The 13605-nt window shown below is 53.2% G+C and overlaps 1 protein-coding gene and 1 long non-coding RNA gene across 2 annotated transcripts; both read right to left on the bottom strand.

Annotated features, from left to right (window-relative positions):
* Positions 1–2764: 2764 nt before the first annotated feature.
* On the bottom strand, positions 2765–6111 carry TLCD2 (TLC domain containing 2). The gene is given in 5 exon segments (XM_069089666.1): positions 2765–3728; positions 3731–4057; positions 5402–5484; positions 5612–5694; positions 5795–6111. Coding segments are annotated over 5 exon segments (1050 nt in total). The 5' UTR covers positions 5974–6111; the 3' UTR covers positions 2765–3350.
* A 2751-nt stretch (positions 6112–8862) lies between these two features.
* Positions 8863–11946, bottom strand: LOC138162475 (uncharacterized). Its single transcript, XR_011168647.1, has 3 exons — positions 11793–11946; positions 9587–9744; positions 8863–9293 (listed from the first exon to the last, which is right to left on the bottom strand). It is a non-coding gene; the product is annotated as an uncharacterized lncRNA (long non-coding RNA).
* Positions 11947–13605: the final 1659 nt, after the last annotated feature.

Here is a 13605-nt window from a genome sequence, read left to right as displayed (position 1 = left end):
TACACTCACACCATAGCCTCCCCCAACATCCTCAATATTGCTATGTCTTAACTTCCTGTCTATGCCAACTCAAAGGCCACCTGCTCCAATCAGCTTCCCTGATTCCTTCTTCTCAACACCATGTGGCAATGACCTTTCTTCTCCATGACCCTCCAGAAGTACTATGTTCTTACAGCACTTTCAGGGTGCTATTCTTCTTTTGGGGGGGCACACATCGCCTTATGATGTCCATTCTGAGGTGCTTATCCTAAATTTTATTTCTCCACGACAAGTGTTCTGTTCTGTATACAACAGGCTAAGTGTTCTGTATACAACAGGCCCTTAAAAAACGGCAGTCTTGTTGAATTTAATTTCCAAGACTATCTCTTGTTCCCACCATAATTCTCAACCTCTTTTGTTCTCAGGACCCTTTTACACTATTAAAAATTATTGAGGATTCCCTACCACCCTTCCCCCCTACAGAGAGCTTTTGTTTATGTGGGCTATTTCTATTGACTAACCATATTAGAAATGACAATATCTTACCATTGTTATGAAAAGTTTTGTTTTCATCCCCTTAAAGCATCCAGGCATAACCAGATGTCCCTGTACCACATTTTGAGAATAATAATAATAAATAGCTAACTCTGTGCCAAGGCAGCCAGGTGGCTCAGTGGATAGAACACTGGGCCTGGAGTCAGGAAGACCTGAGTTCAAATTCAACCTCAGACACTCACTAGCTGTGTGACCCTAGGCAAGTCACTTAACTTGTTTGCCTTAATGCATTAGAGAAGGAAATGGCAAACTGCTCCAGTATCTTTGGCAAGAAAACCCCATGTGGGGGTCACAGAGTGAGACATGGCTGACTGAACAAGACTACATGCCAGGCATTGTGTTAAACATATAGTCCTCACAACAACCCTGGGAGGCAGGTGGTGCTATTATCCATTTTATAGATGGGCAAACTGAGGCAAATCAAGAGCAGTGAAGTGATTTGCCCAGGATTACATGACCAGTATTTGAGATTGGATTTGAACTCAGATATCCCTCCCTCCCGGCCTGGCACTCTCTCCACTGTATCACTAAAGAGGGGACTGCTGTTCTGCCAGGCCTTTCCTTTATTTCCGTTTTTGTGATGTATCTGGTTGCAGTTTGTACACCTACCCTCTCTTACTTGTTACTGCTCAACTTTCTTGTTTGTCTAAAGCTCAAAGGTAGAATAAATTCTGCTTACTAAGGTGGTTGACATTTGGTGCTCCATGTCATTAAAGAGAACCCAAGCTTTTGGGGCACAGCTCTATTGAAACAGCCTTCTTCCTTTATTTCTACTTCTGTCGTTATCAGTTTACAATGTGGCAGAAGGAATATAGGGTTGGACCGGAAATCAAGGAAACCTGGGTTTGAATCTCACCTCTGCTGTTTATAGTTGTGTGATACCAGACAAATCAGTTCATCTCTCTGGGCCAGCTTCCCTGTGTTTTTATACGTAGGTCATAATACCTTTACACATTTACCTCTTGGGTTGTCCTGAGACCCAAATGAGATGATGTACATAAATCATCATTTTGATCTTGGTGGCCTGGAGCTTCTAGAGTTTGACTTTCAAAGCTTTGCATTTCATAATTTTACCCACCTTTGTCTATTTTTGTCTCAGCTGTGAATTTTTTTTTAACTCTTTCCTTGTATTTTTAGCTCCTTCCTTCCAGTTGTTTCCCCCCTCCTTCACCCCTACATGTGGTCTCTCTTGCTGTTTCCTCCTCTACCTACATCTTGTCTTGGTCTATACCAACTCTCTTTTCCGGTTTCCATCCATCTCTGCCTCTTTGTTTTTGCATACCATGTTTGTTGGAACATCCCTCCCTTGTCCTAACTGTAGGTCTGGTCCTTCATCTTCTTGCAACCTTTTTTCATTTCTGTCCATTTCCTGGTCAATGTCTCTCCTCCTATTTCTCCCCTTTCCCTTTTTGCCCTTGTTTCTGCCGGTTCTTTTCACATGCCCCGAATCTCTTATCTCCCACCTCTCTCCTCACTCCTGCCTCTCTCAGTCCTTCTCTGTCATTCGTTGTTTGTCTCCCTTTCTTTGTCTGTCTTTATCCCTCTTTGTCTATGCTGGTTTCCCCATTTTGGTCCCTCTCAGTATCTGGGACTGTCTTTATCTCTCTTTCTGTTTTAGTCTCTTTTTTGTTTCAGGCAATCAGTCTCTCTCCTCTTTCCCCTTCTGTCACCCCCGTGTAATATCTCTTTCTCACTTCCTTCCCCTCCATCTATGTGTGTCTGTCTCTTTCACTCCCTTTGTCTTTCCCTATCTTGCTTCCTCTTTGTTTAGCTTTCAGTCCCTTCTGTTCTGTCCATGGGGAGGGTTGTCCCTTTCACTTGGAGCAGAGGAGTGACTGAAATTTGCCTAAATTTCCCATAAACCAGGAAAGATTCCTAGAGGAAAATGGCGTAGTGAAAGTGAGATCACTAAAATATGTACGAAGGATAGGCTCTGGAAGAAGTTGAGAAAGAAATGTTCCTTAACTCTCTCGAGTTCCAAAGGCTCCTCCCCTCCCCTGCTTCTCTACCTGGAACCTCACCCTTCACAAACTGAAGTACGGGTCTTGGTCAGGTGTGGGGAACCTTCGACCTTGAGGCCACACTTCGGCCTCTGACCGAATCCAAACTCAGTCAAAGGGCTGCACTTGAGGACCTTGAGACCATAGGTTCCCCACTCCTGGACTCTGGGTAGCCTCTGAGTGGTCCTGTTTTCTTTCATGGCCCAGATTACAAGAAGAAAGACTCTGGCTCCAGACTCAGAGTTCCTGTATTTTCTTTAAAGAGGACAGGGTTGGAGGGATGATGGGTGAAGCAATTAGGGTTAGGAGAAAACAATTATCAGTGCAGCTAAAGACAACAAAAAACTAACACCCCAGAAACATAACTAGGGACCTTGGTGCCCACCATTCAAATGTTTCTAGATCACCTTGAATTTTGGCTATTCCCACGGTTACAGACAGCAGCCAGGGGATCAAGATCCATTGCCATGTTTCTGTAATGGGAGGGCCTGACTCTAGTATGACCTGTGTATCCCTTTCCCCAGACTGCTGCTGAAGGGTAAGACGCTCCATTTACTCCAGTTTGACCCTGTCTGGATCCATCTGCTTGCCTAACTTGTAGAAAGGCCCTGTCCATACCTCCATAGTTAGACCACTGGGGGAAAATAATTGTCTCGTGAAAGATAGTAAAAACTAGTTAATGTTCTCACTTCAACTGTTAAAACCAGCACCTCGGTTCTCCGTCCGGAGTGTGGGGCTGAGTGCCAGGGTTCTTGCTTCTAGTGCTCCCGGACCAAATGAGCAAACGATGCCTGGTGCATTCTAGGGCCCAGGGAATTAAAAATGACCCCTTTCTGACCCCAGCCTCCTGGTCCTGCAGCTTCCAGAAGACCATGAGCCCAACCTAATCCTGTCACTTGCGGAAGGTGTCTTCTCTGTACAGAAGCCTGGCACAATCATCCCTCCTACATTCCCAGTTACGTTTGGCTTTCTTTCTGTTTTTTTTTTTTTGTCTTTTGGAGGGCAATTGGGGTTAAGTAACTTGCCCAAGGTAACACGGCTAGTTTTTAGTGTGGCTGTGAAGTGTCTGAGGCCGGAACCGAACTCAGGTCCTCCCGACTCTGAAGCCAGCGCTATACTTGCTGTGCCACCTAGCCGCCCCCACGTTTGGCCTTCTTTCTGCAGGACGTTGGGACCTGGACCCACAGGCCTTTGATGAACAGAAGATCCAGGACTAACATAATGCTCATGATGCTGATGGTGAACAGCCCAACTCCCCAGAGGACACTGAAGGCAAGGGGGAAGCGGTGATGCTGCCACAGCAGCTGCAGGCTCATCCATCCCAGGGGCAGGAGGCGGAACACCAGCAGGGTGACCAGTGTGGCCCAGCAGGCCAGGTGGAAGATCAGAGCAGAGGTCTGGCCAGAGAGCAGGAGCAGTGTTCGGATGTGCAGACAGGCTGAGTTCACCTCCAAAAGCAAAGGCACCACCGAGACACTCAGGCAGTGGCCAGGCAGCACAGCCACACCCAGGCAGCTCACCGCCTAGGGGTCAGAGGCCAGGGGTCAGGGAACTTTCTTTCATGACTCTCCCAGTCTCCATGCCCTGGGCAAGGTCATGCTTTAGGATTCTCAAGTACTTGGTCCCCATGCCCAGTACTCACCACCCCATACCCATACCTCATCTAGGTGACTGGGGGGCTTTACATGATTTTGATGGAATAAGTAGGGTCTTCAGAGAAGTCCTTCACATACTCTGAACTGTCTTTCCTACCCCACTCCAGTCCATTCACTCTCACTCTGCCTTAGCCTGTAGCTGTACTTACATCCTCATCCCTGAATGGAGTACCACCTTTCAAATCCCATTGTGGCTACAGGTTGAGTCAAGTCAGGGCTAGGACTCTGAGGAGTTGTAGGATCCCTACACTGGGTGGGAAAGAAGTTCTGATGGGAACAAGAGGCCCCCAGTGTCAGAAACTTAATAAGAGGTTAGAGGACAGAAGTCAGATGAGAGCCCTTAACCAGGAATGGGGAACCTGTGGCCTTAAGGACACATGTGGCCTTCTAAATCTTTAATAAAAGGATTTGTACTGTAAAATTTGGATTCAGTCAGAACACTGAAAAGGATTTAGAAGGCCACATGTAGCCTTAAGGCCAAAGGTTTCCACCTCTGCCTTAATCCATCAATTCTAAGACTTTCTGTAGTACTGTGTTCCTGTTCCTCTGACCCCTTTCTTGTCCTTTATGTCAAAGTTCTTCCATGTTAGAAAGAAAGGGAAAGAGAGGGAGAGAAAGGGGAAGGGGGGAGGAGAGAAGGAGAGAGAGGGAGGGAGGAGGGAAGAGAGGGAGAGAGAGGGAGGGAGGGAGAGAGAGAGGGAGAGAGAGAGAGACAGATAGAGTGATAGAGAGAGTGTCAGAGCCAAACTGAGAGTGGGGGGGGGGGGGGGAATGAGAGGGAGAGAGAGTCTTTAAGCTTTTGACTCAGTTGTACTGATTTTGTACTGATAAGGGACTGGCTCAGCGGCAGTAAGATCCCGGTCACCCAGAGGTCTTCAAGCACAGACTTGCATGATATTGTAATGGGGATTTGTGCTTCAGATAGAGGTTGGACCAGATGTCTTCTGAGGTCTCCTTCTGGGCAATTTTTTAAAAGTAGCTGGAGGTGGGGAGAGGTTATAGCTGGGGCTCTGGCATGCCCAAAGGAGCAACACTTTCCAAATCCCAGGTTGAGGCAGGGCTCTGACTCTGAGGGGCCTCAGGATGTTCACAGCTGGTGGGAGAGGAGCTAGGATGGGAGCAAGAGGCCTAAAACCTAGAGACCAGAGGCAGCCTTGCCTCAGGCGTCTCCACCCCCTCCCCTGCTAATCCTACCCCAACACCCAGCCTCACCATAGCGTGATGACAAAGCAGGTACCAGGATTGGCTAAATGTCTGATTCCATAGAATATCCACCCCATCTGCCAGGAAATAACCTGCAAGGGTGAAGTGGGGGGGAAGGATGCTGAGTTCGGGAGACCCCAGCCTCAGCCCCCCATAGGGTGGGGAGAGAGAAGGCGCGTCCCTGGTGCTCTGCACCCCGCCCCCGGCTGCCCCACTCACCGATGGACAGGGAGACCAGAGAGCCAGTCCTGGGGGGGCAACTGTGGGTGACGTCCAAGACCAGATGGCAGTACTGGGACATCCTGGGAGAGGGAGGATGGGCACAAGGTCAGAGCCCGCGCCCCACGCCTGACCCTCTCGGCTCTCTGGGGTCCCCTCTCCAGGCTCCCGCGTCCCCCGCACCATAGTACCGCCCCGGTCCCGGCCAGCAGGCTGTGCACGAGGGAGGCGCAGATGTTTCTCCACGTCCATCGGTCCCGGGCTTCTACGAGGCGCGGGGTGGGCAGCAGCTCGAGGCCCCGGTGCAGCCCCCGGAACACAGCGAAGGAGGCGGCCGCCACCACGAGTCCCACCGGCGCCATGAAGGGACGCCTGTCCGTTCGTTCCCGGCCCGGGCCTCCTCCCGAGCCGCGGCCCTCCCGCAGCCGCCCGCGACTCAGGCTTCGGGTCCAGAGCTTTCCCGCCCGAGTTTCCAAAACCTCGGGGAACTTTACTTAGGCTTGGCCACGCCCCCATGCCCCGATCTCTATCCCCATTGGCTTCCCCACCAGGAGCCCGCCTCCGTAAGCACGGCAACCCTCCGGGTTCCGCCCTGGCGTGGTCTCAGCAGGGGGCTCCCAAGTGCACCCTCTGGATTTCGAGGGCTCGGAATCTCCACCGGCATCCACCCGGAGGTTGAAACTGTGTGCCTAGGACGGAGCTGCGAGGGGAATGGGGTTCCATGCACCCCAAACTCACCGATGGCTTAAGGGGAAACCACCTCTGTACGTTTTGCTTGGTTCCCTTCCACACCACCCCCACTCTCAGCTTCAACCTTTGCCTGGTTTAGTCTTGCGCCGTCAGGTCTCAAAGGCAGAGTCGGGCTGAGTCCCCCGCCAGTAACACCCGAGCCTCACCACCTCATCTGCCCTGCCCCCTCCCCCGGGCTAACACCCCAGAAACCCACGTGCTGGGAGACCCCCGTTCCCAATGGCATCATCAGACTGAGAGGGAAGAAGGGAGGAAGGGTCCAGGGTCAATTTCTTAAAGACCTTCACTGCCCCTTGGGGCCTCCACAGATTATCATGGCACTATTAAGTCTGGTGTAGGGGATGGAGTTCAGATCTGCCTTAAGACACTTTACTAGCATAAGCTGCCTAACCTCAGCCTCAGTTTCCTGATCTGTAAAAGAGGTTAATAGCACCTACCTCAGGCTAATTATGAGGATTAAATGAAACAAGTTAAATACTTGCAAACCTTAAAGTTCTCTATAAATACTACCATTGTGATGAGGCTGAGGATGGCTTAGAAACCCTAGTTCTGAGTTCACCAGACCCCACTTTTTCCTTAGTCCCACGCAGACCTGGACAGATATTACTTCCGGTCCACTGCCTGACCAAGCAGCTAGGGTCAGAGGTAAAAATGAAAGACAGGAAAGGGGGCAGAAACATTCTCTGCCTCCCCCCCATGAGTATTTGTGGGTCAGGTGGACCACCCATCTCCCCCACAAAGGGAGGGCAAAGGTGGGAGAAATCTAGTCTCCACAGATTAAAATCATTTTGAATCAGAAGTCTCTTCAGCTAGAGGAGAAAGAGCCTCCTTCCCCCCAAACCATAAGGAATAGGGTGAGGAGAGCTGGAATCCTCAGGGTATGGTGAAGCTGCTTTGGCCAAACCCCTTTGTTGGTGGCTGGGCAGTGACTTTGGGTGGTGATTAGTGTTGATACCAAGACAAAAGGAATGCTCTGAACCTGACCCTGCTCCCAGCCTTCACCAAGGTTTGGAAGAGGTGTTTCACAAACATCTCTTGCTTCACTGGCCTTTCATGAGTTATTTTCCCCCTCAAGGTCTTTCCTGATGTCCATTTTAACTTGATTTCATGGGGATAAATGTGCTTTGGGGAAAAATCACACAGAATGGTTTTCCCTAACCCCACTAGCTTAGGGACAAGCATTCGTAGAAACAAAATGAGGAATCATAAGTGGGATGGAATGAATCTGTGAGATAGCCAGAGTCCCAGCCTCTAGCCTTGGTCAGGGATGGCTGCTCCTGCTCCCTCCTTTACCCTAGTTTGCCCTGTTTGTAGCCCCCACCCCCAGCCTGCCATCTGGCATGCAACTTCCACATCTATGCCTAGGGCTAGTTTCAACATCCAGACAAGTTTCTAGGGCTGGACACATTCCAGGTTTCACCTCCCACCCCCTAGGCAGGAGCCACCCATCCCCTGGGGTGCTTCTCCACATCCTTCCTTCTCAGGTGTCTGTGTGTTGAAGTCGATGAGGAAAGGCTGGCTCCTTGGGACAGAGAAAGCCATTAGGGTTTCCTCCAATTGGGAACTGAGAAGCAAAGCCCCCAAGTGACTAGAGAAAGGCTAGTCAAGCCCTGCCCCAGCTTTTAGAATAAGGCCCCCTCCTCACTGTAGCCATTCTTAACCCAGTCCCATTCACCCAGACCCCTCAGAATCTCAAGATCTCCACCCAATAAAGGGACTAGTAGGAGAATCCCCCAAAGGGCAAATAAGTCTTCCTTCCCATTGGTTAATTTTGTAATTTTCATTCCTTGTACCTGGAGAAAACACCCCAGCTTCCCACTCCACTTGTAACCCTCTTCCTGAAACCAGTCATACAGATTCTTTAGCTACACCAACACAACTTGAAATGTGGGCCACAAAAAAATTGGGCAGAGGCTAGAATCAGGCCAGGCCACAGATGCCAGGGTAGAGACTGGGTCTGGGACCAACAGGCCTTCTGCCCAGGGCAGGTGCTTATCCTCTCCATCAAAGCCATTCTGGTTCTGGGAGGTTCCTAGCACCCCAGCAAGGAGGGCGCTTGACATTTAGGAAGCAGGCTTTTCCTTGTTCTGGGAACCTCCCACTCCTACTTGGTAGCAAGGAGTAGTGCCATGAGTACCGGGACAGTCTGCCCTGCCCCTCTAGCCTCTCTACAAGTCCTATGTATACACACACATATGCAAACACAGTCCTCTAAATTCATAGAGAATGCTTTCTAGTTTAACCTCCATTTCCCATTATTCACCAGACTTAGTTTTCATTGATTACTTGGCCTCCACCTTCCCATCCCTTTTGGAAAGTCAAATAGGGTACCTAGTCCTACCAGGATTAGTAGGATTAGAAACCCAGAGTGACCCTGAATGGATTTAAGGGCCTGAAAGGAAGATGATCAGATGTTCATCAAGGGTGGACCTGTTTTTCTCTTTATACAGGAAGGTCAGCCGGGCTGACTGGGGTAAGGAAAACTGCCAGGAACACAAAGGTCAACCAACAAGTATTTATTAATTAAGCACCTACAATGCTATGGGTACAAAGACAAACAAGGAAGCAGCCCCTGCCCTCAATGAGCTCACACTCTAGAGGACAGTGAGGAAGAAAAGATAACCCATAGAAAAATAAATACAAAGCAATTGTGTAATTCCAGCAGCAGAAAATGCTAATGACTGAGGGGAATCAATGATCACAGATTTAGACCTGGATGGGAAACCTCAGAGAGCTGAGTGTGAAACTAATGCCTAGGATGAAGCAAGCAGGGTTCTAGGTGGGGTATCAATGCAGGCCCATTGCTAGAGTTTGGCTACTAACCCTGAGCAAGACAGGCAGGAGGGGGACCTGAGCTGGCCTTTGAAAGAAGCTAAGGATTGATTCTATGAGGCAGAGTTGAAGAAAGAGAATTCCAGACTTCAGGGGCCACCTGTACAAAGGCAGGAGATGGAATGTTATGTAGAGGGAACAGGGAGCAGGCCAATTTTACGGAAGTAAGTAACTACCAAGTAAGGGTCCCTTCTAAACAGAGGGGAGGTGGAAGGGGCCCACACCCTCTGGGCCTCAAACTACATCAAAGTCGGCAGGGGAGGAGACTAAAAGTTGCCCCTTCATAACCGTGAGGTGCCCTCCCTCTAGCCTAGGCTTCCTGGGTCCTGCTGGAGGATGCCCCCCTCCCAGCTCAAGGTTCTGCCCCTTCCCCCCACCCCCCAGGCCTTTCACCTTCTAGATGGCAGGGCGGCGGCTCTTCCTCAGTCCTCGAAGACAGGAGCAGAGCTCAGCAGTTCTTCAACTGGCAGCTTTAGCTGGGACAAGACATAAAGCTTGCCACTGAAGAACTGCTGTGGCTCGGCCAGGAGTGTGTGTGGGGGCACAGGATCCTGGGGGGGTGGGGGGAGGAGGGGGGAGAAGAGGGAAGAAGCTGGTCAGAGCCTTCCTGGGGTGCTAATTGCCAGGGAGGGCCATGGTCCAGTTGCCACCATCACACCTTTTCTGAGACCTTTCCCCACCACATCATGTCCCTAGCACTTAGAACCATAGGACTTTAATGTAAAGGGCACTACAGGTGAAAAAAATCAACAGGCAGCATTTAGCTCAGCAGCACCCCCAGGAACCTGGCCCAAGGCCCACCCGTGGTGACTCCCAAGAAAAAGGACACATGCAGTGTTGTCTGCATTCTCAGCTGGGGCCCTGGGGGACACAGCCTGGCAGCTGCCAAGGTACTAGGTGAGACCAGCTCTTTGGACTCATCAGTCACCCTGGGAGCCTCTTCCTGGGAAGTTCAACTGGGTCTGGAGTATGGGGAAGGTGTTTGGGGGGTGGGCTGGGGGGGCAGGGTTCAAGGACTCGGGAAGAAGATAGTAGCAGCGTTCTGAAAGGGAGAGTGACTCAGGCTAGGGGCCTGAGCAGAGGGCAGCAGGGGGCGGGTGGCTGGGCAGGTTCCCCAGGCCTCTTGGATGCCAGGCATTCCGCTTTTGCATTCCGGGTACATCTGGTATGAATTCCAGGCTGTCTGCCGGCCCCTCCGTGTCTGAACTTTGTTCCAAGTACCAGGCCCCGCCCCCAGGTTCCAACGCATGAATCAGCAGGAAAAGCCATGGCCCTGCAGCATGGCCCAGGGAGGGGGCTGGGGGTGTGGCTGGGACTAGGGAGTTGGGGGCCCCCAGGCTCAGGCTTAGTCCAGGGGCATGGCCCCTCCCCTCCCAGGATGTGGAGCTATCCCTCCAAACCTAAAGTATCCAGTAAAATTTTGCTTCCTCAGGGTAGAAAGAAGGGCAGGTAGCCAGAGGCTGTGGGTAAAATCCAGCACATACATTCTCCAGAGAAGGAGACTTAAGAATGTGCCCTCTGTACCAAGCTCTCAATCGCCCCTTCCCCCCCAGTCCTTCAGCCCACAAGGCTCTGCTGCTGGCAGTCCTGAGCCAGGCAGGTGCCCTTGGCAGAAAGGCAGGACCGGGACCAGGGCACTAACCCTCTGACCAGTTACTCTATCACCCCCTTGGCACCCTGACAGCTCTGAGGACAGGCCATGGTGGCAGCTGGAGTCAGGGACTGGGTCTTAAGGGTGGGGGAGATAGCAGGGAGGCCACTGGGAGAGGCCAATAGTAGGGGGAGTGGAGGGAGGAGAAAAGAGGAGAGGAGGCGGGGAAGGGAGCCCAGTGATGACTAACTCAGACCGCCCCACCCAGCCAGCCGGCTTCTCGGGCGGTCAGGGCCGGGCCTGGGTTGGGGGCCGCTCACTCGGGCGGGGCAGGGGGGGGGAGGTGCAGAGGTGACCTTCCCAAGGCCCAAGCCCGCCGGGCCAGAGAAGGGGCGGGGGGGGGGGGGGGAAAGAGTTTTTAGGCCCCCCCCCCCCATTACCCTAAATGAAACCTTAGCCTGGGAGTTGCATAAGACCCCGCGCCGCCGCCGCCCCTACCTACCCCCCCCCCTTTACATAAGGTTCCCCCACTCCACCCCCGGAGGGGAGGGGCTGTACAGCCTAGCGACCCCTCCCCGGACAGTGGACGGACTCGGGACCCGGGCCGAGCCTGCAACTGGAGGAGAAGGAGATAGAAAGGAACGGCCCGCCTGCCCCATCCCGCCCGGTCCGGTCCGGTCCCGTTCATGAACTTACCCCGGGCCGGAGGCCACGCCGGCTTCCCCAGTCCTAGACCTAGGACCCTGATCTGTGCACCGCCCGCGGGCCGCTCCGGCTCCCTAGCCCCGTCCGATGGAACTGAATCTCCCTCTCCCCAATCCACCCCACTCCCGGAGACTGCCTCCTGCTAGCCTCCCCCGGACCGGACTTGGGTTGACGCCCCTCTCCCAGGGTGGGCACCCACCCACCTCGCCGCCCCCTCTTCGGCCAGAGTGCAGGGTGTGGCCGCCGGACCCCGCTGCCCGCCCGGACCCCATTCCCGGCGCGGCCCCCACGGCTCACACCCACCTGGTCCCGGGCGGGGGGCGCCGGAGCCCGAGCCCTGGGGGGAGCTGCATTGGGAGGGAGCTGGTAGCAAGCGTCCGCTCCCTTCGGCCGGCGCCGCCGTCTCTCCCGAGCGCCCCGCACACACCGGCTCCAGCCTCCGATCAGCTGGCGGCGTCGTGACGCACGACAGCCCGGTTGCACCGCCCTCAGCCAATCACCACCCAATGATGGAGAGCGTGGCCACGCCTCAGGGTGCCCCAACCCCGCCCTCGTCTCCGCCTACCAGGCCGTTTCAGTTCTGATTGACACGGAGGTCATCCCCTTCCTCCCGAGCAAAGCGACTTTGAACCATACCTCCCAACTCGGGAGATGGCCAATAGGTGGAAAGACCCTCCGTCAGCTCTCAGCTCAGGCTTCTTATTTTGATGAGCGCCCCTCAAAGCCAATCAGCTAGTTGGAGACGAAGAGGAAGAAGGCGACTGTGGGCGCAGTGCATGTCGGCCAGCGTAGTTCTCATGCTGGCACTACAGTTCCCAGCATCCCGGGCGCTCTGTGAGTTGGCATTTTTAAACGCAACCCGGATCCTAGCCCAGGGAAGTCCTTAAAGGGCCAGAGCCCATCCCCCAAAGAGAAAAACCTGCTTCCCTTCGACTGGCCCCAAGAGTGGGCTAGGTGGCAAGGGCAGGAGGGAATTCCCACCCAGTAGCCTCGGCGGAGGGGAAGGAGAAGTTGGGGCAAGAGCCGCCCCTCTCCTTCCCCCAGGGTGGTTACACCTGAAAAGGAGCGGCCTGGACACGTGGAGGGGGAAGAACTCGTGTCTCGAGGCAGCCCGGGCGGAGATCTTGCGGAGCCCTGGGGTTGGCATGGCCAGGCCTTTGGATGAATATAATCTTAAGAGGGAGGCTCTCCCCTAAACGTGTTCATCGGTTATTCCTGGGGGAGGGAGGGGACCCTGGACAGCCTGCTCATCAATTTCGTGGAAGGCGGGGTGGGGTCGGGGGGTAGACAGTGATCAACATGAATGTTGCAAAGGATCCTCACTTCAAGGAATGGGGAAAGTCTGCCAGGAGGTGTGAGGGTGGGCACAGGGAAAAGGGCTCCATCCAGCCCCCACCACCTCCAGCGGTTCTGGTTTCTGAATCTCTCTACCGCCCTTGGAATCTTTGGCAGAGGGATTCCAGGCCCTGCAACAAATGAACCCTAAACCTCCCCCGGGCTGGCCTCTACGGAGATGCTTCAGCTCAGCCCTCAGCTGGGTGGGGGCGGCTTCCTGCCACAAACCTGGGAACTTGCGGAGCTGGAGGGGTGCCTGCTCCCCCTCCCTCCTTCCTCACCCCTCCCTAAAAAAAAATCTTTCTCTTGACTCAGGCTAGGAGCTGTTGCAAAGGTGGAGGCCAATAAGGAAGCAGCTTCTTCCCCAGGGACCAATCAGAGCCCAGAGTGGGAGGGATGGGCAAACTTAGCTGAACCCAATGACTTGGCAAAAGGGACTCTTGGGTGGATGACTTTACAGGTTATTTAAAGGGACATACCTGGAGGGGGGAGGAGCCAGGGATTAAGGCTAATGATTTATAGCTGGAAAGGACCTCAGAGCCCATTAGGGTCAACTTTCTTTTACAGATAAGAAAGCTAGGCACCGAGAAAACATAGGAACATAGATTTCGAGTTTGAAAGAGATCTTAGAAGCCCTTGGTTTCAACCTCGTTTTACAGATGAGGAAACTGAGGCTGGGAAGGGGGGATGATTGGCACGGGGCCCCTCGGTTAAAGTCAGGCTTTCCTTCCTCCTAGCCCTGGTCTCTTTCCTCTGCCAGGGGCGGTTTCTGCCCTCGACA

Source organism: Petaurus breviceps, unplaced genomic scaffold, assembly GCF_028583685.1.
Source record: "Petaurus breviceps papuanus isolate PSGF00001 unplaced genomic scaffold, PetGlider_PUasm1.0 186, whole genome shotgun sequence".
In the NCBI taxonomy this organism is placed as follows: Eukaryota; Metazoa; Chordata; class Mammalia; order Diprotodontia; family Petauridae; genus Petaurus; species Petaurus breviceps.
Note: the sequence above shows the minus strand (reverse complement) of the source record. Positions and strands in the feature narration are given on the sequence as shown.